This window comes from Ranitomeya imitator, chromosome 5 (genome assembly GCF_032444005.1).
Source record: "Ranitomeya imitator isolate aRanImi1 chromosome 5, aRanImi1.pri, whole genome shotgun sequence".
NCBI classification, from domain to species: Eukaryota; Metazoa; Chordata; class Amphibia; order Anura; family Dendrobatidae; genus Ranitomeya; species Ranitomeya imitator.
Window position 1 is genome coordinate 62,859,553 of NC_091286.1, and position 27,143 is coordinate 62,886,695.

Genomic DNA, 27,143 nt, shown 5'->3' on the forward strand with positions numbered 1-27,143 from the left:
ATAAAAATGTTCTAACCACATTAACAATAATAGGACAGCATAGACATTTAGGAGCATTACACCGAAAACAGCCCAGCTTGCAATCAAGATTATCCCCTTTTTTCTCTGGGACTTGCAATATGCTACTGGGAGCTACTCAATTTCTAAGATTTTGGCTACGCCTATAAATAATCCTTGGTTTAGTGTGTAGGCTTTTTGACAAAACTGGGTCATTCATCAGGATGAACCTATATTTATTCAGTAAAATTTGGAGCGTCTGCGAGACTGGATGAAAGTTGTTTCAAGACTCAAATTTTTTACCTCATCCCGTTCTTTTGACTGGGCTATAGAATGGGTCTTTTCGATTCAATCTTCTTGAGTGGATACCTTAGATCTGTTAAAAGCATCATTAAGCAGCCTTCTAGGATATCCTTTAGCCACAAATCTTTTTTTCAGAACTTTTGACTCAAGGAAAAAATCATGGTCACTACTACAATATTGCCCGTATGGAATGTTTTTAATCCAACTAGGGAGGTGTCCACTGTTGAACCCAAGTTAGCTGTTCACATCGACCTCTTTAAAATGCATGGCTGTGGACAACCTCCCAGAGGCCTCCAGCCGGATAGACAAGTCCAAGAATTGAATGGCTCCGTCGGCAATTTTGGAAGTAAATGACAGCCCCCAAGAATTAGAATTCAAACGAGCCACGAACCCAATAGCCTCCTCCCTAGTGCCTCTCCAAATAATAAAATATTATTGATGAAGCTTTGATATAAAACGATATGGGTTCAAACCAGGGGGAACTGCGTAATGTAGACGGATTTGAAGAGCCCCATAAAAAGATAGGCATAACTTGGTGCAAATCTCATCCCCATTGCGCAGCCCTTCAACTAGCGATAGCAGGAACCCTCAAAGGAAAAAACATTATTCTGAAGAATGAAGGAAATGCCGTCCAGAATGAATTTTTTTCTGTATAACCGGCATCGAATCGTGGAGTCCCTAAGGTAGGATTCCAAAGATCACACATTTTTTTCAAGTGGTCCCAGGACGGCAACCAAAAAGAAAGACATCTCGTGGGTATAGAGGAGGGAGAGGATGTAACAGGAGAGTCACCGACCAGTTAGATCAAATTATGAAAAAAAACATTATTTAATGAAGGACGATTTGATGCCGGTTATGTATGAAGATAGGCCAGAGTTGTGATTGGCTAGTCTTCAGCTCTTCCCTAAGAATGAAAGGAGCGGCAGTGTGCATCATCCACCGCTGCTCTGTTCAGGTCCTCGATTCTTGGGATCAGTGGGGATCCCCGCAATCAGCCCCCTAGCAAAATTGTCTGTGAAGGTGGAGGTAACCTTCAAAAATGATCATCTGGATTTTAGAATATTGTACATATTAAAACACAGTGAATTATATTTGGGGGAGTAAGAAGTAAGAAGTGTTAATGAGTTTTCTTTTCTAACCATTGACGTGAGTTTTCTAACCATAACATCTCCATATTTACAGTGAGTTATTTATCGCCATGAAGGATCCAGACAAAGGAATCACAGAAATTAAGTTGGAGAAGGACAAAAAAGTGTTTAATAATTGTTTTACCGGTAGGTCTTGTGAATAAAGATGGTGTAGAACACGGATGCACATTCTCCTTTAATCGGGAGGCGGAGTGTCCGATTGCATTATTTGACCAGCTTAATATAAGATACTAACATAGTGTATGCTACACACCTCCTGTATAGTCACAGCCTAAATGCTATGGATGCAACTAATTCATCATCCTGTCTCAGCTCCTTGGCTGGGTCTATGCCCAACACTAGACTCCACAGAATGGCCATGTACATTAGTTATGGAAGCCATCAGCCGAGCATCAGTTTATCCCACAGCTTTTGATTCCCACAGTACACATGTACGCTCCCCCAGCACACATGCACGCTCCCCAGTACACATGCACGCTCCCCCAGCACACATGCGCACAACCCCAGTACACATGCATGCTCCCCCAGTCCACATGCATGCTCCCCAGCACACATGCACGCTCAACCAGTACACATGCACGCTCCCACAGTACAGATGCATGCTCTGGCCAATCATGTATGCATTCTTGGAGGTAAGATCACTGTAACAAATATAACCTTTATTTTTTGAGCAAATATTACACTTTCGAATGCTATATGCTCTGACTAACATGTGCTTGATCTACATAACATATAGGTGTAAGTCTTTTATTTCCCCAAATTCATCGGTTTCTATGCCGTTTTATCTCCATTATATAGTGATGTGATGGTGGCCTCACACGCGCTTTTGGCTTGGGTTTGATTGTGTCTATGTTTTTCTTGTCATTACAGGGACTTGTGTCATTGATTGGTTAGAAGGAAGTAATTCAGTCAGAAACCGCCAAGAAGGACTTGTCTTGGCCTCTGCTTTACTCAATGAAGGGCACCTTCAGCCTGCTGGAGATGTGTCAAAAAGTGCAGCTGAAGGTTTGGCAGAAACAACGTTCCTTGATACTACCGAGGCCTTGTATTACTTTGTAAGTAATTATAATTCATATTTTCTTAAAGGGAATCTGTCGGCAAGATTTTGCTATGTAATCTGACAGCAACATGATGTAGGAACAGAGACCCTGATTCCAGCGATGTATCACTTAGTTAACTCGGTGCAGCAGTTGTGATAGAATCACAGTTTTCTCTGTTGCAGATCTAGCAGTTCTCGGAATGTTGAGCTGTGTATAACCTGCCCACATCACAGCTTTTATGTACCTTGTATATTGACGGAAAGCTGCTAATCAGTGGGCAGGGTTGGACCAGGATGGACGAGACACCTGGTCCTTTAGAAATAAGCTACTGATGATAAAACACTGATTTTATTGAAACAGCAAAACACAGCCCAGTAAGAAACACATTACTGGAATCAGGTTCTCTGCCCCTTCATCATGGTGCTCTCAGATACATAGCAAAAATCATATGGTTTTTGAGGTTCTAAACAGCTGGCATTGTTTTCTTAGCCCTCTGAAGTGCTAAATGTACCTTAATTTTACCCCTGCAGCCTGGCACTCTCTAGAAAAGTTGACCTTGCTATATGAAAATAATAATCAAGTGGTTTGATAGATCGGCCCAGAACACTCTTGGCACTTCCTTGAACAAAACAGTCTCATTCATATTGAGCTGTAAGTCTCCAGCAATGGCGTTCACCTACATCCCTGTGCATGCACATATCCTGTGATACTGCCCGGAACAAAGGAATCAGTGGGACTACGTGCACGTCTCGGGCTTCAGTTACAGGGAACGTGCAGACGTCCTTACTGGCGTATATATTGTATTATACCTTTGTGTAGGTGACCAGTTGTGTAGTCCATGCCTGCCATTAGTACTGGCTGCTATTGATGTGCTGGTGACTTACTTGGATGACACTAAATGTTACCGATAAAATGTAATATTGGCTTTATAGGGGTCACTGGCGGACACAGACAGAAAAGAGCCCCTGTGCAAGAACAATATATGGGCCCTTTGCAGCCCAAGAGCTCATAAAAATACAAAATTGCACCTGCTTTGGAGGTAGAAATGGGCCCCGTTACCTCTTAGGCCCCTGTGCGGCCACACAGGTTGCACCAACGATATGTTCGACCCTGGAGGGGTTAATGTATTAGTAATCTGATGATGGACTATGTGTGAGAATAGTTATAAATTGTAATAATTCTATCACATTTTCCAAAGTAGAAACTGAAACTCATTAGACTGTTCTCGGTATCTTCGTGGTTTCCTTTCTGCAGCCAGATAGTGGATTTTTCTGTGAAGGTAACTCCAGTGATGACGATGCGATCATCAAAGAGCAATTTCGAGGAATAATTGTGAAGCAAGGATGTTTATTAAAGCAGGTCAGTATATTTTTGCAGTACATAGTATTGCAGTACTTTGGGTATATGAAGCTTTGTTTGCCCATCCCAATTGCCCAGCCCATGACAGCAGCCGAGCGACCATTTTGTTGTTAACAGATTGGGGACAGATCTTCACTATTTCAGTAAATCTCATAAAAGGTTTGGAAAATTTAGTGCCGAGGAACCATGACTGTTCCTGATGAAATATGAGTGGGATGCCAGGCGTCACCTCCCAACATCAATGTCCTACCTCAGCAGCATTGTTAGGCTTTATGGACACAAATCCTTCCCGTAATGTTCCAAAGGCCACATTCACACGTTGAGTATTTGGTCAGTATTTTACCTCAGTATTTATAAGCCAAAAAAAGGAGAGGAACAATCAGAGGAAAAGTATAATAGAAACACGTCACCACTTCTGTATTTATCACCCACTCCTGATTTTCGCTTACAAAGACTGAGGTAAAAAACTCACCAAATACTGAACATGTGAACGTGTCCTAAATGTAAAAAGACTTACCAAAACAGTGTCCAACACAAGCAAAGTCCATGGAATGAGATGTCCAATATTCACATTCAGATATGATGGCCCGGTGTCCACATGTTTTTGGCCATATAATATGTGTAAAATAATCATACTTAAAGGGAATTTGTCACCAGGCTTTTTTTATAGAATCTGAGAGCACCATGATGTAGGGGAAGAGACCCCGAATTCAGCGATGTGTCACTTACTGGGCTGTGGTTTACTGTTTCAATACAATCAGTGTTTTATCAGCAGGAGTTTATCACTACAGTACACCGGGCTTTGTGCATCTTAGTCCAACCACTCCACCGGCACTGATTGGCAGCTTTCTGTCTTTATATAATGTACACACAGCGTTCAACATCTGAGCTCTGCTAGACCTGCAACAGAAAACTGTGATTGTATCACAACTCATCAGGCTCTCTATCCCTACCCGCGACTGATGTCAGATTACATAGGAAAAACCTGCTGAAGTGCTGATATATTCACTTTAATTTTTCTAAATCGCGTTCCCCTACCTTTTGGTGCTAATCTTTCATAGTAGATATGAACGGCAGAGAGTACTATTCATCTGGCAGCAATGATTAATCCATACCTACAAAAAGTCCCCAGAAAAGGGTGTATTTTCATAAAACTACCACACTTAAAACTGTACATTTTAGTGGAATTATTGGGATGGAACTTAAAGGGGTTCTTCACTACTAGGAGAACCTCTACTCATTCCTCATGTTTGACCCTATTAAAATAAAAACACCTACACTCACCTCCCGTGCCGGCGCCTTTCCAGTGGTGTTCGCATTTGCATTCCCAGGGCTCAAATGAGGTTGTTATGTCATGTGAGCCCTGCATCCAATCAGCCCTGGCTTCATTATACCCTCCTTTGGACGTATTGAACATCAACAGGAAGTTAGGGCCGCGGCTGCTCTGACTTCCTCTTGATGCTTTATTTGTCTGAAAGAGGGGATAACGAAGCCAGGGCTGATAGGGCTCACGTGACATAACTTCATGGGAGCCCCGGGAACGCGAGGGCCGACATCGCTTGAATGGCGCCGGCATGGGAGGTGAATATAGATGTTTTTATTTTAATAGGGCCAAATATGAGGTATGAGAAGAGGTTGTCCAAGTAATGCCCTGAATTCTGCTATGTACCTGTTGGTAATCACAGCTTTGCAAGGATCCCGGTGAATAGAGAGTCTCCTCTCTGAGACAATCTTCCAACCTCTCTGACTCTATACTAAAGGATAGATGATCTAAAGGTCCCCATGCACTTCTTCAGGTATATGGAGGTTTTCTTAGTTCCCCTACAGATGATCTCGTGGAAGAGAAGGATCCGGGTGTTGAAATTCCATGGCTGATCCTCTTGCTCGATGAGGAGATAAGCACCACCAATGGAGTCAGTCAGCAGTTCTCTTACAGGGAACCCTGAGCATTGGGGCGTCAGGAGAGACAACAGTCAGCCAAACAACACAATGTGTATGGGACTCTAATACATACATTATGCTTTGGTTATATAGCGCCATCATATTCTGCAGCGCCCGACAGACATTATCATCACTGTCCCCAACGGGGCTCACAATCTAAATTCCCTATCAGTATGTCTTTGGAGTGTGGGAGGAAACGGGACCACCCAGGAAACTCCTTGCAGATATGGTCCTTGGTGGGATTTAAACCCAACATCCCAAAGTAACTGTGCTAACCACTGGGCATTAGATTGCCCAAGAAAAAGCTTGACTGGTGGAGTTTTGTAAAGATATATTGAAAGCATGAGCAACTTTAATTCCATTTTACAGAGAGGATTGCATTACTTTCAGAAATTCACTAATAACCAGAATGTGGTTTAGCAAATGCTCAAAGTGACAACTGGTTTCACAGATATTGATAAACATACGTTTCCTGAGTGGGAGGTGAGGGACAATCTGCCCTCATATATATTCACTTCCTCTTTGTGTGACATTTCGAAATGCTGTTTTAACATTGGGCCTTGTACAAAAACAGTATAATTAAGTAGTAATTGAGCTCAACGTGGATCTCCACTCTTGTGGCTAGAAAAACACAATTAAGCTACATTCCCACAATGAGATTTTGGTGAGTTTTTATGCTGAATATTAAAAAAAAACCATGCAATTGACCTACCGTATTTTACATAATGGATGAAGATATAGTGCAGAAAATCAACCTCATAAAAACTCACCAAAAGCTCCTCATGGGAACGTAGCCTTAAGGGCTTATTCGCACTGCGTTTTTGCCTATTTTTAACAGTTTTGTTTTCTTGCTGATTGTCACGGATCCCTTCTCCGTGGTGTCACTTATTCGTCACGTGCCTGCTCTCACACGTGACTTGGGGTTGTGCCTGCTAGGGTTAATCTATCTCCCCACTCTCAGTCCAGCATTCAACCTCTGTCTTATGCTGTAATGGGAGCATAAATCACACACCAACCCAGGCCACACACCTGCTCATACACACTGCCACCATTCATCGAATACACGGGCGATGAGTCCCGGAGCTAACAATACTAATAAAAATATGTCTATCACTCATAAGGCTCACACACCTTAGGCTATGGATTCTTTTAGAACATTCAAGGTTCAACTTGTTAAAGTTTTATACTTTAATAACAAAAGGTTCAATGCTTACAATAAGAAAAGGAATAAAAATATGATAATAAAAAGTCATACAACTTATGCAAAACAGTATCAAAATAAACAGGAGAAACTTACAGAAATTATCTAACTGGTAGTTCCTTTCTGCTCCCTGAGGGTAGGAAGAATATAGATTGGATCACACCAGCTTCTCTGGCTGCTCCCATCATGTGAACACAATTCTCTGTCTGCAGCCTAAATTTATAACTTTGGTCTGAGGTCAGGTTTCTAGACCGGCCCCCCAGGTTAATATCGTAACTGCGGTCTGTTTGATTGGGCACAGCTGCTCTACTAATGAATATATATTATTTTCCTTTGGAGACACTTGTGAGATGGTTCCCAGGAATAGCTAACCTCAGGCCGCAATTAGCATCTCCCCTCCAAGCACTAGGGGGTGTCAAGTGTTCCTTTCTTCTTGGCCTTAGCCAGACCTCCTGGTGAGATATGGAGACACAATTTCTACTAGTCCCAAGGAAGTACCTATTAACACCAAGGTGCGACTTGTCTTCAGGACAGATGTTACATTATCACAAGTCACACCTATAACCCTAGACATATGTCACTACACACATATAGATATATATACACATATTTCACCACACTGATTTGAATTGTCAATGTGTTTTTTTCTAATCTGCAGAATTCAATTCTTTTCCGTTCCTTATCCATTCATTGGAAAAAAATGCATAAGAGTAAAAACGCATTAAAACGCAAGTAAAACGTGCATATGTTATGCAACGTTTTACCGGTTGACACTCTAGTTTTATAAATACTAAGCCCTAGTCTCTTTCTTTGAGGTACTCAAATACCAAATATCATTATTCTAGGTAAATAATTAGTGCAGCCAGTGGTACACATGAGATGTCAGCCCATTTTTTTCAAGAGTTTTCATTGTCCATTTTGTGTGTAATTTGTGGAAGGAACACTTTTCAGGCATTTGCATTTACTTTACTTAAATATACTGTATTTTTAATAACCAATTGCGCAATGCTAAAGATAACAGAAGAAAATCTTCCATCCAGGACTCCATGTTAGTTAGAGCACAGAATGGCTACAAAAAAAATATTATCCTTCAGGGCCTGCATTGTGTAATGCTTTGTTTCACCTGTTGTGGCGCTGCAAATAATTTAAACAATTGTTACCGGAATCCCCCACAAATTATTGCTCATTGTTGGGGGGTTCTGTGATCAGCATATTATTAGAATCTGCTGTTGCAAAAAGGAGTAGATGGGGGTGAGAACTCAGCCCCTGCACACTGACACTGTGTGTGCACGTGCTCAGCACCTGTAGTTTCGGTATGTACATGGCTAGAGAGTTAGATCAGGCAGCGTTCCAATTCGAGCACCATGAAGGCAGGGGCGTACAATGGTAAATGAGGGGGTTGAACAGTAATTAGAAAAAATACTATCAGATAATTGGGATTAGTATCAACACAAAAACTAACCAAAAAACTAATACCATAAAAATACAAAGTTTATTAATCAAATTATTGCCAAAAAACAACATAGACAAAAAGGCTTTAAAAGCATACACAAGCTTTTAAAGCCTTTTTTGTCTATGTTGTTTTTTGGCAATAATTTGATTAATAAACTTTGTATTTTTATGGTATTAGTTTTTTGGTTAGTTTTTGGGGTTGAACAGTAAACAGAACCCTTGGCCTTGCCAAAGTTGCACTGAAGCCCCCTCATTTACATATGTAATTAAACTGCCTTTCTATACAATAAGTTTACTAAAATTTACAGTACCGGTATGATTTTTATAGGGGCTACGTCTACTTTATGGAAGTCTAAATAGCTTCAGTTTTGGGGTGTCAGACTCACTTTAATTACATAGTTCAGAAAAAAAAATCTTTCTCAACTGGGAAAGTATCAACAGGTTTGTTGATTTGTTATTTTTATGCTGTGTATACTTGACCATATATGAAGGTTTTTGATTCTACTATGACCAGTAATTATGTGATTCCATTTTTACTTCCACTTTTATTTCAACACTATTGACTATTAATTACATAATCACAGGGACACAGAAGGAAAAACTGGAAAGTAAGGAAATTTGTGCTCCGCGAAGACCCTGCCTACCTGCACTACTATGATCCAGCCACAGTAAGAGAAGTTTTTATATTTTTGTCCATATTTTTTTTTTTTTTCATTCAGTGATTAGGACAACATTCAAAAGCATAGCTTCCCGTAGAAAAAAATCCCACTTGTTTAGTCAAGGGACTCCCACAAAACTTACCCGAAGTGCATTGTGGGACACATTTACATAAGTCCTACTCTTCACGAGACACTTTGGGGTAAATAAAAATACATAGTTAGAGAAACACCCTTCAAAAATGTTCTTATCTGTTATGAAATTTGCACTAATATTCCACGATCTCTGATGCTTATAATAGATAATGACATCAAAATTCTGGAATCTAATTTTGCATTAACTAATGTCAAAATTTCTCCCTTTAGATCCACTATAGTAACATTTACCGTACATTTTACAAAATATTAGCATTAGCCATAAAATAATTCTAGAGCATCTTTTTAAAGAAAAACTGCCATGTGCAAAAACACTTTACTTGCAGATATAGCATTAATCTGCAGGTAAATAGCATACAAAATGCTGTCTGGCCGCTTTACTGAAAATGCAGCCACTGGGAGAAAATAAAGTTATATCCTCCCAGGAGCTGCTGGCTTTCAGTAATTGGCGAGTGCATGGCGCGGTTATAGTCATTACTCATTATACTGTAAGCAATGGCTGTAATCTCTCCCCAGAAGTTTGATTGACAGCTCGCTCTACAGTTAATCAGTGCACAATGGGCTAGGTCACTTATATGTTATTGTGATTGTGGCGATAGGGAACATTGTGCAGGAACACAATGCTCATAGGTAAGGGGCATAGGGCAAGTCTAAGCTGGATATCTCTAACTGATGCCTCTATGGTGCATTTGTCTTGTCCAGTGTGGAGGTACCACTTCTAGGAACAACGTAAAATTAATGGCATTTTTCCCAGTAAGCAATGTATTTTTTTTTACAGGGGGATGACGATCCATTGGGATCTATACATTTGCGAGGCTGTGTTGTGACTGCTGTGGAGGAAGGTCAGTGTCTTACAAGATCTTATGAGGGGCAGCTCATGTTAGTAAATGCTGTCTAAGGGCGGTTTCACAAGTCCAGATATTTCCGGTACCGGGAAAAATCGGTACCAGAGATATCCGTGTCCATGGTACATCCGTGTGGGACACGTGCGGCAGCCATGTGCCACATCAGGACCACAAGGACAGCTGCCGAAAAGCAGCGCTACAGTAAGCTGCTGTCCCCCTGTGTGTGGTGCTGAAGCCGGCTGTTGTCCCTTCTCCCCTGCTCGGCCGAAAGCAGCACGAGCAGGGGAGAAGGGATGAAAGAAAACCCGACGTGCGGTCACCCTATATTTTCCAACCAACCCGGCAAAAGTCACCGGTACGGGCTGCTATTCTCAGGCTGGTAAGGGGCCATGGATATGGCCCCTTCGAGCCTTGAAAAAGCAGCCCTGTTGTGAATTCTGTGATCAAGCTCCCTCCTGTGGTCACGATGAACCTAATTCAGTGGATCAGGCAGAGAAAAATTTGCTGGCTCTGTGTCAGGGTCAGGATGAGATAGAGATTTATTGTCAGAAGTTTAGAAAGTGGTCTGTGCTCACTCAATGGAATGAATGTGCTTTGGCAGCAATCTTCAGAAAGGGTCTCTCTGAAGCCCTTAAGGATGTCATGGTGGGATTTCCTATGCCTGCTGGTCTGAATGAGTCTATGTCTTTGGCCATTCAGATCGGTCGACGCTTGCGTGAGTGTAAATCTGTGCACCATTTGGCGGTATTATCTGAGCATAAACCCGAGCCTATGCAGTGCGATAGGACTTTGACCAGAGCTGAAAGGCAAGAACACAGACGTCAGAATGGGCTGTGTTTCTACTGTGGTGATTCCACTCATGCTATCTCCGATTGTCCTAGGCGCGCTAGGCGGTTCGCTAGGTCTGCCACCATTGGTACGGTACAGTCGAAATTTCTTTTGTCCGTTACTTTGATCTGCTCTTTGTCTTCCTATTCTGTCGTGGCATTTGTGGATTCAGGCGCTGCCCTGAATTTGATGGACTTGGAGTTTGCTAGGCGCTGTGGGTTTGTCTTGGAGCCCTTGCAGTGTCTTATTCCATTGAGAGGAATTGATGCTACGCCTTTGGCCAAGAATAAGCCTCAGTATTGGACCCAGCTGACCATGTGCATGTCTCCTGCGCACCAGGAGGATATTCGCTTTCTGGTGTTGCAAAATCTGCATGATGTGATCGTGTTGGGGTTGCCATGGCTACAAGTCCATAACCCAGTATTAGATTGGAAATCAATGTCTGTGTCCAGCTGGGGTTGTCAGGGGGTACATTGTGATGTTTCATTTCTGTCTATCTCATCATCCACCCCTTCTGAGGTCCCAGAGTTCTTGTCTGATTACCGGGATGTATTCGATGAGCCCAAGTCCAATGCCCTACCTCCGCATAGGGATTGTGATTGTGCTATCGAGTTGATTCCTGGTAGTAAGTTTCCTAAGGGTCGACTGTTTAATTTATCTGTACCTGAGCACGCCGCTATGCGGAGTTAGTAACATAGTAACATAGTAACATAGTTAGTAAGGCCGAAAAAAGACATTTGTCCATCCAGTTCAGCCTATATTCCATCATAATAAATCCCCAGATCTACGTCCTTCTACAGAACCTAATAATTGTATGATACAATATTGTTCTGCTCCAGGAAGACATCCAGGCCTCTCTTGAACCCCTCGACTGAGTTCGCCATCACCACCTCCTCAGGCAAGCAATTCCAGATTCTCACTGCCCTAACAGTAAAGAATCCTCTTCTATGTTGGTGGAAAAACCTCCTCTCCTCCAGACGCAAAGAATGCCCCCTTGTGCCCGTCACCTTCCTTGGTATAAACAGATCCTCAGCGAGATATTTGTATTGTCCCCTTATATACTTATACATGGTTATTAGATCGCCCCTCAGTCGTCTTTTTTCTAGACTAAATAATCCTAATTTCGCTAATCTATCTGGGTATTGTAGTTCTCCCATCCCCTTTATTAATTTTGTTGCCCTCCTTTGTACTCTCTCTAGTTCCATTATATCCTTCCTGAGCACCGGTGCCCAAAACTGGACACAGTACTCCATGTGCGGTCTAACTAGGGATTTGTACAGAGGCAGTATAATGCTCTCATCATGTGTATCCAGACCTCTTTTAATGCACCCCATGATCCTGTTTGCCTTGGCAGCTGCTGCCTGGCACTGGCTGCTCCAGGTAAGTTTATCATTAACTAGGATCCCCAAGTCCTTCTCCCTGTCAGATTTACCCAGTGGTTTCCCGTTCAGTGTGTAATGGTGATATTGATTCCTTCTTCCCATGTGTATAACCTTACATTTATCATTGTTAAATTACGTAAAAGAATCCTTGGAGAAGGGTCATATTCGGCCGTCGTCATCACCATTGGGAGCAGGGTTCTTTTTTGTGGCCAAGAAGGATGGTTCGCTGAGACCTTGTATTGATTACCGCCTTCTAAATAAAATCACGGTCAAATTTCAGTACCCCTTGCCGCTGCAATCTGATTTGTTTGCTCGGATTAAGGGGGCTAGTTGGTTCACCAAGATAGATCTTCGTGGTGCATATAATCTTGTGCGTATTAAACGGGGCGATGAATGGAAAACTGCATTTAATACCCCTGAGGGCCATTTTGAGTACCTAGTTATGCTATTCGGACTTGCCAATGCTCCATCAGTATTTCAGTCCTTTATGCATGACATCTTCCGAGAGTACCTGGATAAATTCCTGATTGTATACTTGGATGATATTTTGGTCTTCTCGGATGATTGGGAGTCTCATGTGAAGCAGGTCAGAATGGTGTTCCAGGTCCTGCGTGCTAATTCTTTGTATGTGAAGGGATCAAAGTGTCTCTTTGGTGTTCAGAAGGTTTCATTTTTGGGGTTCATTTTTTCCCCTTCTACCATCGAGATGGACCCTGTTAAGGTCCAGGCCATTTATGATTGGACTCAGCCGACATCTCTGAAGACTCTGCAAAAGTTCCTTGGCTTTGCTAATTTTTATCGTCGCTTCATCTGTAATTTTTCTAGTATTGCTAAACCATTGACCGATTTGACCAAGAAGGGTGCTGATGTGGTCAATTGGTCTTCTGCTGCTGTGGAAGCTTTTCAAGAGTTAAAGCGTCGTTTTTCTTTTGCCCCTGTGTTGTGTCAACCAGATGTTTCGCTTCCGTTCCAGGTTGAGGTTGATGCTTCTGAAATTGGAGCGGGGGCTGTTTTGTCGCAAAGAGGTGCTGATTGCTCGGTGATGAAGCCATGCGCCTTCTTTTCCAGGAAGTTTTCGCCTGCTGAGCGAAATTATGATGTTGGCAATCGAGAGTTGCTGGCCATGAAGTGGGCATTCGAGGAGTGGCGTCATTGGCTTGAAGGAGCTAAGCATCGCGTGGTGGTCTTGACTGATCACAAGAACTTGACTTATCTCGAGTCTGCCAAACGGTTGAATCCTAGACAGGCTCGTTGGTCGCTGTTTTTCTCCCGTTTTGACTTTGTGGTTTCGTACCTTCCGGATGCCCTGTCTAGGAGTTTTGTCCCCGACTCTCCGGGTTTGCCTGAGCCGGCGGGTATTGTCAAAGAGGGAGTAATTGTGTCTGCCATCTCCCCTGATTTGCGGCGGGTGCTGCAAAAATTTCAGGCTAATAAACCTGATCGTTGCCCAGCAGAGAAACTGTTTGTCCCTGATAGGTGGACGAATAAAGTTATCTCTGAGGTTCATTGTTCGGTGTTGGCTGGTCATCCTGGAATCTTTGGTACCAGAGATTTGGTGGCTAGATCCTTTTGGTGGCCGTCTCTGTCGCGGGATGTGCGTTCGTTTGTGCAGTCCTGTGGGATTTGTGCTCGGGCTAAGCCCTGCTGTTCTCGTGCCAGTGGGTTGCTTTTGCCCTTGCCGATCCCGAAGAGGCCTTTGACACATATCTCTATGGATTTTATTTCGGATCTCCCCGTCTCTCAAAAAATGTCGGTCATTTGGGTAGTTTGTGATCGCTTCTCTAAGATGATCCATTTGGTACCCTTGTCTAAATTACCTTCCTCCTCTGATTTGGTGCCATTGTTCTTCCAGCATGTGGTTAGTTTACATGGCATTCCAGAGAACATCGTTTCTGACAGAGGTTCCCAGTTTGTTTCGAGGTTTTGGCGAGCCTTTTGTGCTAGGATGGGCATTGATTTGTCTTTTTCCTCGGCTTTCCATCCTCAGACAAATGGCCAGACTGAACGAACCAATCAGACCTTGGAAACATATCTGAGATGTTTTGTTTCTGCTGATCAGGATGATTGGGTGTCCTTTTTGCCGTTGGCTGAGTTCGCTCTTAATAATCGGGCCAGCTCGGCTACCTTGGTTTCACCGTTTTTCTGCAATTCTGGGTTCCATCCTCGTTTCTCTTCAGGGCAGGTTGAGTCTTCGGACTGTCCTGGTGTGGATACTGTGGTGGACAGGTTACAGCGGATTTGGACTCATGTAGTGGACAATTTGACCTTGTCCCAGGAGAAGGCTCAACGTTTCGCTAATTGCAGACGCTGTGTGGGTCCCCGACTTCGTGTTGGGGATTTGGTTTGGTTGTCATCTCGTTATATTCCTATGAAGGTTTCCTCTCCTAAGTTTAAGCCTCGTTTCATTGGTCCGTATAGGATTTCTGAGGTTCTTAATCCTGTGTCTTTTCGTTTGACCCTTCCAGATTCTTTTTCCATCCATAACGTATTCCATAGGTCATTGTTGCGGAGATACGTGGCGCCTGTGGTTCCATCTGTTGATCCTCCTGCCCCGGTTTTGGTGGAGGGGGAGTTGGAGTATATAGTGGAGAAGATTTTGGATTCTCGTGTTTCGAGACGGAAACTCCAGTATCTGGTTAAGTGGAAGGGTTATGGTCAGGAAGATAATTCCTGGGTCTTTGCCTCTGATGTCCATGCTGCCGATCTTGTTCGTGCCTTTCATATGGCTCATCCTGGTCGGCCTGGGGGCTCTGGTGAGGGTTCGGTGACCCCTCCTCAAGGGGGGGTACTGTTGTGAATTCTGTGATCAAGCTCCCTCCTGTGGTCACGAGTGGTACTGCGGCTTCTGAGTTTCCTTCCTCAGGTAATGAGGTTAAGTCGTTAGGTGCTGCTCTATTTAACTCCACCTAGTGCTTTGATCCTGGCCTCCAGTCAATGTTCTAGTATTGGTCTTGCTTCCTCCTGGATCGTTCCTGTGGCCTGTCTGCTCAGCATAAGCTAAGTTCTGCTTGTGTTACTTTTTGTTGCTATATTTTCTGTCCAGCTTGCTATTTTGGTTTTTTCTTGCTTGCTGGAAGCTCTGAGACGCAGAGGGAGCACCTCCGTACCGTTAGTCGGTGCGGAGGGTCTTTTTGCCCCTCTGCGTGGTTGTTTGTAGGTTTTTGTGTTGACCGCAAAGCTATCTTTCCTATCCTCCGTCTATTCAGTAAGTCGGGCCTCACTTTGCTAAATCTATTTCATCTCTGTGTTTGTGTTTTCATCTTACTCACAGTCATTATATGTGGGGGGCTGCCTTTTCCTTTGGGGAATTTCTCTGAGGCAAGGTAGGCTTATTTTTCTGTCTTCAGGCCTAGCTAGTTTCTCAGGCTGTGCCGAGTTGCATAGGGAGCGTTAGGCGCAATCCACGGCTACCTCTAGTGTGGTGTGATAGGATTAGGGATTGCGGTCAGCAGAGTTCCCACGTCTCAGAGCTCGTCCTATGTTTTTTGGTTATTGTCAGGTCACTTTGTGTGCTCTGAACTTCAAGGTCCATTGTGGTTCTGAATTACCTATTCATAACACAGCCCGCAGCTGCCCAGAAAAGGCACATCTATTAGATGTGCCAATTCTGGAGCTTTGCCCGGTTTTTCCCACTGCCCTGTGGCATTGGCATATGGGGTAATAAGGGGTTAATGTCACCTTGCTATTGTAAGGTGACATTAAGCCAGCTTAGTAATGAAGAGGTATCCATTACTAATCCGCAGTTGTGAAAGAGTCAATGGATCGCCCCCCGTGTAGGGCAATGGGGCACTCGGAGCCGGGCCCTTCGGTCCTCAGCGGGGATGTTACGGTGGCTGACCCGGTCCGTGGCCCTAGGGGACGTCCGTTAATAAATGGGGGAAGGTCTTTAAAGGGATAGTGTTCGTGATGCCACCTATGGTATTCAGTCAGGGTGACCGACGCTGCTTAGGGGTCCGCTGGGGTGATGTTATGGCAGCTAGATGGTATACCTTCCCACAGGTGAAGTGTATCCCCAGGGCTTCCCAGAGTGTAGATGGAGAATGGTGGATGTTGTAAGGCGCAGTGAATAACGAGGACACAAGGTTGCAGTTTCTTTACCTTTACTGAAGGCTTCAGCGTCCACAGTCCAGAGCACCAGATCACACGGCAGGCAGAGTCCGGCCGGTCTGAAGACAACTCCAGAGTCCCCTTATCCAGGTGGAAATCAGTAGCCTTCCTCTAGCGCCTGAGTGTTGTAGTATCTCCCTGCTGAGCTTCTCGGTGAGGTCCTCACAACTGATGTCGGTGTTCTCGATGTTATGTCTCTTTCTCTCTCTCTCTGTCCCCCAGATTGTATGGATAGGAAAAACCCGTATGACTGATGGCCTGAGGCTTTTTATAGGGACCCTACGATGCCCCAGCCCCCACAAGTTGCCACCGTGCCTCCTGGGTGTAAGATCGGGCAGCTAACGTGGAATTAACTGTCCTGCCAGTCTCTGAAGTAAAGCATACAGTTCCTTACTCCCTTGGTGTTCTGGCTACCGGCTTCTGCGCCTCAGAGGGAGGCAGCCTATTGCAGGGCAGAACTCCCTCTGGATTCCTCTCCTTGTGCTATGACTTCGTTTCTCACTCTCAGCAGCGCAATTCTCTTCGTGTCCTTTCTTAGGATGCTACCACATGTCGGGGCAGGCGCAGCTCCGTAACCCTCTATCTAGGCCTCCGACAGGATCCCACCCCTGTCAGGGACCTCTCTGTCTGCAGCTGTTTGATGTTCCTCCTTTCCCCTGTCTACCTGACAGGTGCTGCCAGGGTGAAGCCCAGTCAGATTCTCTCTCGGTCAATCCTCAGCCAGCTTCTGCCTGGGTCAATGCCCAGTCAGCTTCTGCCTAACTTCCTATCAAAGCCACGAGTTTTACCCAATTGTGAGGAGTGCCCTAATAGATAGGAGCATAGCTCCCCCTGGTGGACTGGAGTGTGAAGTGTGTTGTGTGGTTTGTGATACCTGGTAAGGTGATCTCCTTTATTGCCATCAGACTTAACATCAATCCCCCTGGTGTAAGGCTACGTTCACACTAGCGTTATGCTAGTTTGCGTCGGGTTTGCGTCGGGCGACACAGCGGCGACGCATGCGTCATGCGCCCCTATATTTAACATGGGGGACGCATGCGTTTTTGTTTGTTGAGTTGTGCGACGCATGCGTCTTTTTTGCCGCAAGCGTCGGACCAAGAAAATGCAACAAGTTGCATTTTTCTTGCGTCCAAATTTCAGCAAAAAACGACGCATGCGTCGCAAAACGCAGCGTTTTTGCGTGCGTTTTGGTGCGTTTTTGCGTGCGTTGTGCGTTGCGTCGCCGACGCAGCGGCGCACAACGCTAATGTGAATGTAGCCTAAGAATGACATTACTGCAACGACCAGGACCCTGGGGCGCTGCACTAATAAAACACACACACTAAGAAAAAAGTATTTTAATGAAATAAATAAACACACAGGTTTTAACATCTTTGTTGCGCGCTCAATCTGTACTCTGTAGCGTGGGAAAATATTCAGAAACTTTCCCATGCTACAGAGTTCATATGAGTTCATGCCGCCAGGGGGCGCAGCTTCGGTGATGGCACCACTAGTAACCGAAGCTCCGCCCCACTGCGTGTCCGGTCAGTGGAGGACGCCGTATCCAATGACCGGACACGGACTTGCAAGCATGTACTACAGAGGACAGAGAATGAACTTCAATCCAATATTGCAGCCAGCATGCAGCCAGCGGGTAAGGAAAGGGTGAATCAAAAACCCCAAAACCTCGCCTCCATGGCTGAAGATTGTTCCCTCCAAATTCAGGTGACAGTGTCCCTTTAATTACACTCCAATTTAGACAGCAGGTACCACTGTGCCCAGTGATTGTCTGCAGTGCTGATGTTATCACTGCAGTCAAGCAACAGAGACTGGGGCAGCAGGGTAAACATAGCACCGGACCCGGGGAGGATATGTAAAATTATTTTGACTTTTTACACCTAACTGAGTCTGCGGTGAGAAGTTTGCTGAATGAGGAGAACCCCTTTAAATTATATGCTGCGTCATATTATCTACTAATTTAGGTGACACATCTTTTATTTTTGTCTTTTTCCAGCGAAGAGGCAAGATGTTGATGGAAATCTTTTTGAAATCATCACAGCATCTGAAGTGCATTATTTCGTGCAGGCCGCATCAGCGGAGGAGCGGAAAGAGTGGATTAAAGCTATTCAGACAGTTTCCAAAATCGGAAAATAAGTCCGGACAACCAAAGCTAGAGAACACGTCATTTACCATACTACTGCATCATGAAGATGAATAAATCTCACAACTGGCTTCATAAATGCTTTTGTTTCATTTGAATGCACTTTTGATAAACAGCATAATAAATTCTGCGGAAATGTATTCATGTGCTTTAACTGACATTATTTCTTAAGTAGTTAGGAAATATTCCATAGTTGTAGCGCCACCACAGGGGAAATTAAGCGCTACAATAATGCCTATTGAAATTAATGGACAATCTATATAATGCACAAACATTAAGGCTACAATCCCACAATGCGCTTTTGGTGAGTTTTTTTCACTCTGCATATTTAAAAAAAAAAATGCAAGTAACCTATTTTACTTAATCGGTGCAGAAAATCTGCAACATTAAAAACTGATTATGGGATCGTAACCTTACGGGGAACCTGTTATCAGGATATTAGACCCCTAATTAAAGGAATTAGTGAAAAGGCCCTTTAATGTTTGTAATATCCATACCTTGCTTGTTGCATTTTGTTTGGACATTGGAGAGAAATCCAGCTTTGAAGTTGGACGCAAGTGCAAGTGTTGGACACTGAATTTCCACCTCTCTTGCCTCGCTCCCTATTTCCCTGCCCAGCTTTCAGTCTTTGATGAACAGGTCACTCTTCTTGACCAGGCTCACCTGCTTGAAATTCTTCAAAGACGCCATCATTGCCTGGAGTCAGAGGGGGCAGCACATGTGCAAATTGAGAACAGGAAGTGCAGTGTCCGCCCCCTGCACTTGCAATTAAAACTTGAAATCTGTATTTCTATACAACTTCCATATCAAATACTACAAGCATAAAATGGCTTTAATAAAGAATTAAAGGGCATATACACATTTGTCTTTAGTTAGTGGTGTAATATCCTGGTGACAGGTTCCCTTTAATTTCCTGTTGAGGCTCGAAACAATCTTTCCAGCCCCATTATATTCTTAGACATGAGGACATTGATCATAAAAGATATTCCTTAGTAATTTGTTACCTATCCACAGGATAGGCAATAACTCGCTGATTGCTGGGACCAATATTAATCACCAGAGTGGGGATCCTGAGCCATTGTTAGTTCTAGCTTTCAAAACACTGTACCTTCGTCATTCCTATAGATAACAAATGCAGCAGACTACGTCGCACTATTAGTTTGTCACTGCAGTTTGGAAGAACAGAGGTTCTGTACAAGCAGCATTTATTGTCTTTACAACAGTTGTGTAACTAATGTTTTGAAAAAGTAAAGTTTTTTTTTTCCTTCCGCGTTGCTTTAGATCCTGTGACACACCTGAAGGGTTAATACATTTCTTTAATGTTTTTGACCCATTTGAGGGGTGCAGTTTTTAAAATGGTGTCTCTTTTCTGTATTTTCTGTCAAATAGACCCCTCAAAGTCACTTCAAATGTGATGTGATCCCTATTGGATGTGTAACTTCCGAAGAAAAAAAATTAAGTTTCAAAAATTAAACTGATGTAAAGTAGACGTGTATCGGTTCAAAGGCATAAAAAAATCAAAGTCTGAGGATTGCAATTGCATTTATTGTCAAATTTTCCATATTTTCAAAATACGCACAAATATTATTGACCAAAATTTACCACTAACATGGAGTACAATGTGTCCTGAAAAACCAGTCTCAGAATCACTGGGATATGTTGAAGCGTTCCAGAGTTCTAACCTCATAAAGTGACAGTGGTCAGAATTGAAAACATTTACCTCATCAGGAAGTTGATGAAAACAGGCTGGAGGGTGAAGGGGTTAAACGTACTGTTTTTCTCTCAGGTGTCACCCATTTTGCCTCAGTTTTGCATCTGTATTCAGTCTGTACATTATCCATACACCTTGCACACACGGCTCCGCTCCGTACACCTCGTACACACACACACGGCACTGCTCCATACACGGCTCTGCTCCGTACACCTCGCACACACACGGCTCCGCTCCGTACACCTCACACACACAGCTCTGCTCCGTAAACCTTGTACATACATGGCTCCGCTCCGTACACTTCGTACACACACACGGCTCTGCTCCATACACCTTGTACACACACGGCTCCGCTCCGTACACCTCACACACACACGGCTCCGCTTCGTAAACCGTGTATACACATGGCTCAGCTCCGTACACCTCGTACACACACACGGCTCTGCTCCGTACACCTTGTACACACACGGCTCCGCTCCGTACACGTCACACACACACAGCTCTGCTCCGTAAACCTTGTACATACATGGCTCCACTCTGTACACCTTGTACACACATGGCTCCGCTCCGTACACCTCGTGCACACACGGCTCAGCTCCATGCACCTTGTACACACACACGGCTCTGCTCCATACACTGTACACACATGGCTCTGTGCCATACACCTCGTACACACACGGCTCCGTTCCAAACACCTTGTACATGCACGGCTCCACTCCGTACACCTCGCACACACGGCTCCGCTCCGTACACCTCATACACACATGGCTCCGCTCTGTACACCTTGCACACACACGGCTGTGCTCTGCACACCTCATACACACATGGCTCCGCTCCGTACACCTTGCACACACACGGCTCCGCTCCATACACCTCGTACACGCATGGCTCTGTGTTGTGAATTCTGTGGCAGAGCTCCCTCCTGTGGTCACAAGTGGTACTTCGGCTGATTCTCTCTGTGAGCTTCCGTTGGTGGAGGAAAGTGGTACTGCGGCTTCTGAGTTTCCTTCCTCAGGTGATGTGGTGAAGTCGTTAGGTGCTGCTCTATTTAACTCCACCTAGTGCTTTGATCCTGGCCTCCAGTCAATGTTCTAGTATTGGACCTGTTTCCTCCTGGATCGTTCCTGTGGCCTGCTGCTCTGCATAGCTAAGTTCTGCTTTGCTATTTTGTTTGCTGTTTTTTTCTGTCCAGCTTGTCTATTTGTTTTTCCCTGCTTGCTGGAAGCTCTGAGACGCACAGGGTTTACCTCCGTGCCGTTAGTTCGGTACGGAGGGTCTTTTTGCCCCCTTTGCGTGGTTTTTGTAGGGTTTTGTGTTGACCGCAAAGTTACCTTTCCTATCCTCGCTCTGTTCAGAAAGTCGGGCCTCACTTTGCTAAATCTATTTCATCTCTACGTTTGTCTTTTTCATCTTAACTCACATTCATTATATGTGGGGGCTGCCTTTTCCTTTGGGGTATTTCTCTGAGGCAAGGTAGGCTTATTTTCTATCTTCAGGCTAGCTAGTTTCTCAGGCTGTGCCGAGTTGCATAGGGAGCGTTAGGCGCAATGCACGGCTGCCTCTAGTGTGGTTGGAGAGGATTAGGGATTGCGTGTTATGGCTGGCAATCAGGCAACACAGCGTGCAGTAATCAGCGCACATACAGAGATCTGGCAATAACCAAAAACAATAGGACGAGCTCTGAGACGTGGAATCTCTGTAGACTGCAGTACCTGATCTATCCTCACACAACTATAAGCAGCAGTGGATTGCGCCTATCACTACCTATGCAACTCGGCACTGCCTGAGGAGCTGACTAGCCTGAAGATAGAAATACAAGCCTGACTTACCTCAGAGAAATACCCCAAAGGAATAGGCAGCCCCCTACATATAATGACTGTTAGCAAGATGAAAAGACAAACGTAGGAATGAAATAGATTCAGCAAAGTGAGGCCCGATATTCTAGACAGAGCGAGGATAGCAAAGAGAACTATGCAGTCTACAAAAAACCCTAAAACGAAAACCACGCAAAGGGGCAAAAAGACCCACCGTGCCGAACTAACAGCACGGCGGTGCACCCCTTTGCTTCTCAGAGCTTCCAGCAAAAGTTAATAGCAAGCTGGACAGAAAAAACAGAAAACAAACTAGAAGCACTTATCTAGCAGAGCAGCAGGCCCAAGGAAAGATGCAGTAGCTCAGATCCAACACTGGAACATTGACAAGGAGCAAGGAAGACAGACTCAGGTGGAGCTAAATAGCAAGGCAGCCAACGAGCTCACCAAAACACCTGAGGGAGGAAGCCCAGAGACTGCAATACCACCTGTGACCACAGAAGTGAATTCAGCCACAGAATTCACAACAATTGCGGTCAGCAGAGTTCCCACGTCTCAGAGCTCGTTCTATGTTTTTGGGTTATTGTCAGGTCACTGTATGTGCTCTGACCTCTATGTCCATTGTGGTACTGAATTACCTTATCATAACAGTACTGGAGGCCCAAAGTACTAATGATTCCCAATAGAGGGAAAAAAGAAGTTCTGAGACCATTTTTTTTTCTTTGCACTGTGTTTTGCCTTTTTTTTTCCCCTAGACATTTGGGTGGTTCAGAACATAGGTGTGGACATGGACATTCAGGGTCTGTGCTCTTCAATGGATAATCTCGTTATAAATGTACAAAAGGTTCAAGATTTGGTGGTTCAGAAGCCTATGTTAGAGAACCAAGAATTCCTATTCCTGATTTATTTTATGGTGACATAGCCAAGTTTGTGAATTTCAAAAATAATTGCAAACTGTTTCTGGCCTTGAAACCTCGCTCCTCTGGTGACCCAGTTCAACAAGTGAGAATTATTATTTCTTTTTTGCATGGCGACCCTCAAGACTGGGCATTTTCCCTTGCGCCAGGAGATCCTGCATTAAGTAATATTGATGCGTTTTTCCTGGCGCTCGGATTGCTGTACGATGAGCCTAATTCAGTGGATCAGGCAGAGAAAAATTTGCTGGCTCTGTGTCAGGGTCAGGATGAGATAGAGGTATATTGTCAGAAATTTAGAAAGTGGTCCGTACTCACTCAATGGAATGAAGGTGCGCTCGTAGCTATTTTCAGAAAGGGTCTCTCTGAAGCCCTTAAAGATGTCATGGTGGGATTTCCTATGCCTGCTGGTCTGAATGAGTCTATGTCTTTGGCCATTCAGATCGGTCGACGCTTGCGTGAGCGTATATCTGTGCACCATTTGGCGGTATTACCTGAGCTTAAACCTGAGCCTATGCAGTGCGATAGGGCTTTGACCAGAGTTGAACGGCAAGAACACAGACGTCTGAATGGGCTGTGTTTCTACTGTGGTGATTCCACTCATGCTATCTCTGATTGTCCTAAGCGCACTAAGCGGTTCGCTAGGTCTGCCACCATTGGTACGGTACAGTCAAAATTTCTTCTGTCCGTTACCTTGATCTGCTCTTTGTCATCGTATTCTGTCATGGCATTTGTGGATTCAGGCGCTGCCCTGGATTTGATGGACTTGGAGTATGCTAGGCGTTGTGGGTTTTTCTTGGAGCCCTTGCAGTGTCCTATTCCATTGAGAGGAATTGATGCTACGCCTTTGGCCAAGAATAAGCCTCAGTACTGGACCCAGCTGACCATGTGCATGGCTCCTGCACATCAGGAGGTTATTCGCTTTCTGGTGTTGCATAATCTGCATGATGTGGTCGTGTTGGGGTTGCCATGGCTACAAGTCCATAATCCAGTATTAGATTGGAAATCCATGTCTGTGTCCAGCTGGGGTTGTCAGGGGGTACATGGTGATGTCCCATTTCTGACTATTTCGTCATCCACCCCTTCTGAGGTTCCAGAGTTCTTGTCTGATTACCGGGATGTATTTGATGAGCCCAAGTCCGATACCCTACCTCCGCATAGGGATTGTGATTGTGCTATCGATTTGATTCCTGGTAGTAAATTCCCAAAAGGTCGACTGTTTAATTTATCTGTGCCTGAGCACGCCGCTATGCGGAGTTATGTGAAGGAGTCCTTGGAGAAGGGGCATATTCGCCCGTCATCGTCGCCATTAGGAGCAGGGTTCTTTTTTGTAGCTAAGAAGGATGGTTCGCTGAGACCTTGTATAGATTACCGCCTTCTAAATAAGATCACGGTTAAATTTCAGTACCCCTTGCCGTTGTTATCTGATTTGTTTGCTCGGATTAAGGGGGCTAGTTGGTTCACCAAGATAGATCTTCGTGGTGCGTATAATCTTGTGCGTATTAAGCGAGGCGATGAATGGAAAACTGCATTTAATACGCCCGAGGGCCATTTTGAGTATCTAGTAATGCCATTCGGACTTGCCAATGCTCCATCAGTGTTTCAGTCCTTTAAGCATGACATCTTCCGAGAGTACCTGGATAAATTCCTGATTGTATACTTGGATGACATTTTGATCTTCTCGGATGATTCGGAGTCTCATGTGAAGCAGGTCAGAACGGTGTTTCAGGTCCTGCGTGCTAATTCTTTGTTTGTGAAGGGATCAAAGTGTCTCTTTGGTGTTCAGAAGGTTTCATTTTTGGGGTTCATCTTTTCCCCTTCTACTATCGAGATGGACCCTGTTAAGGTCCAAGCCATCCATGATTGGACTCAGCCGACATCTCTGAAAAGTCTGCAAAAGTTCCTGGGCTTTGCTAATTTTTATCGTCGCTTCATCTGCAATTTTTCTAGTATTGCTAAACCATTGACCGATTTGACCAAGAAGGGTGCTGATGTGGTCAATTGGTCTTCTGCTGCTATGGAAGCTTTTCAAGAGTTGAAGCGTCGTTTTTCTTCTGCCCCTGTGTTGTGTCAACCAGATGTTTCGCTTCCATTCCAGGTCGAGGTTGATGCTTCTGAGATTGGAGCAGGGGCTGTTTTGTCGCAGAGAAGTTCTGATTGCTCAGTAATGAAACCATGCGCCTTCTTTTCCAGGAAGTTTTCGCCTGCTGAGCGAAATTATGATGTGGGTAATCGAGAGTTGCTGGCCATGAAGTGGGCATTCGAGGAGTGGCGTCATTGGCTTGAAGGAGCTAAGCATCGCGTGGTGGTCATGACTGATCATAAGAGCTTGACTTATCTCGAGTCTGCCAAGCGGTTAAATCCTAGACAGGCTCGTTGGTCGCTGTTTTTTGCCCGTTTTGACTTTGTGATTTCGTACCTTCCAGGCTCTAAAAATGTGAAGGCGGATGCTCTGTCTAGGAGTTTTGTGCCCGACTCTCCGGGTTTATCTGAGCCGGCGGGTATCCTCAAAGAGGGAGTAATTGTGTCTGCCATCTCCCCTGATTTGCGGCGGGTGCTGCAAAAATTTCAGGCTAATAAACCTGATCGTTGCCCAGCGGAGAAACTGTTTGTCCCTGATAGGTGGACGAATAAAGTTATCTCTGAGGTTCATTGTTCGGTGTTGGCTGGTCATCCTGGAATCTTTGGTACCAGAGATTTAGTGGCTAGATCCTTTTGGTGGCCATCTCTGTCGCGGGATGTGCGTTCTTTTGTGCAGTCCTGTGGGATTTGTGCTCGGGCTAAGCCCTGCTGTTCTCGTGCCAGTGGGTTGCTTTTGCCCTTGCCGGTCCCGAAGAGGCCTTTGACACATATCTCTATGGATTTTATTTCAGATCTTCCCGTCTCTCAAAAGATGTCAGTCATTTGGGTGGTCTGTGATCGCTTCTCTAAGATGGTCCATTTGGTACCCTTGTCTAAATTACCTTCCTCCTCTGATTTGGTGCCATTGTTCTTCCAGCATGTGGTTCGTTTACATGGCATTCCAGAGAATATTGTTTCTGACAGAGGTTCCCAGTTTGTTTCGAGGTTTTGGCGAGCCTTTTGTGGTAGGATGGGCATTGACTTGTCTTTTTCCTCGGCTTTCCATCCTCAGACTAATGGCCAGACCGAACGAACCAATCAGACCTTGGAAACATATCTGAGATGCTTTGTTTCTGCTGATCAGGATGACTGGGTGTCCTTTTTGCCTTTGGCTGAGTTCGCCCTTAATAATCGGGCCAGCTCGGCTACCTTGGTTTCGCCGTTTTTCTGCAACTCTGGGTTCCATCCTCGTTTCTCTTCAGGGCAGGTTGAGTCTTCGGACTGGACTCATGTAGTGGACAATTTGACCTTGTCCCAGGAGAAGGCTCAACGTTTCGCTAATCGCAGACGCTGTGTGGGTCCCCGACTTCGTGTTGGGGATTTGGTTTGGTTATCTTCTCATCATATTCCTATGAAGGTTTCCTCTCCTAAGTTTAAACCTCGTTTCATTGGTCCGTATAGGATTTCTGAGGTTCTTAATCCTGTGTCTTTTCGTCTGACCCTTCCAGATTCTTTTTCCATACATAACGTATTCCATAGGTCATTGTTGCGGAGATACGTGGCACCTATGGTTCCATCTGTTGATCCTCCTGCCCCGGTTTTGGTGGAGGGGGAGTTGGAGTATATTGTGGAGAAGATTTTGGATTCTCGTGTTTCGAGACGGAAACTCCAGTATCTGGTTAAGTGGAAGGGTTATGCTCAGGAAGATAATTCCTGGGTCTTTGCTTCTGATGTCCATGCTCCCGATCTTGTTCGTGCCTTTCATATGGCTCATCCTGGTCGTCCTGGGGGCTCTGGTGAGGGTTCGGTGACCCCTCCTCAAGGGGGGGTACTGTTGTGAATTCTGTGGCAGAGCTCCCTCCTGTGGTCACAAGTGGTACTTCGGCTGATTCTCTCTGTGAGCTTCCGTTGGTGGAGGAAAGTGGTACTGCGGCTTCTGAGTTTCCTTCCTCAGGTGATGTGGTGAAGTCGTTAGGTGCTGCTCTATTTAACTCCACCTAGTGCTTTGATCCTGGCCTCCAGTCAATGTTCTAGTATTGGACCTGTTTCCTCCTGGATCGTTCCTGTGGCCTGCTGCTCTGCATAGCTAAG

The 27,143-nt window shown here is 44.7% G+C and overlaps 1 protein-coding gene across 1 annotated transcript in view; it reads left to right on the forward strand.

Moving 5' to 3' along the window:
* The window catches only part of PLEK (pleckstrin), a 61,407-nt gene extending 42,712 nt beyond the window's left edge, over positions 1-18,695 (forward strand). Inside the window, exons 4-9 of the mRNA XM_069768738.1 lie at positions 1,483-1,574; positions 2,319-2,503; positions 3,743-3,847; positions 9,026-9,109; positions 10,032-10,095; positions 18,409-18,695. Coding sequence (XP_069624839.1) covers positions 1,483-1,574; positions 2,319-2,503; positions 3,743-3,847; positions 9,026-9,109; positions 10,032-10,095; positions 18,409-18,548 — 670 coding nt within the window. The 3' untranslated portion in view covers positions 18,549-18,695. The remainder of the gene's footprint in view (positions 1-1,482; positions 1,575-2,318; positions 2,504-3,742; positions 3,848-9,025; positions 9,110-10,031; positions 10,096-18,408) is intronic.
* Positions 18,696-27,143: the final 8,448 nt, after the last annotated feature.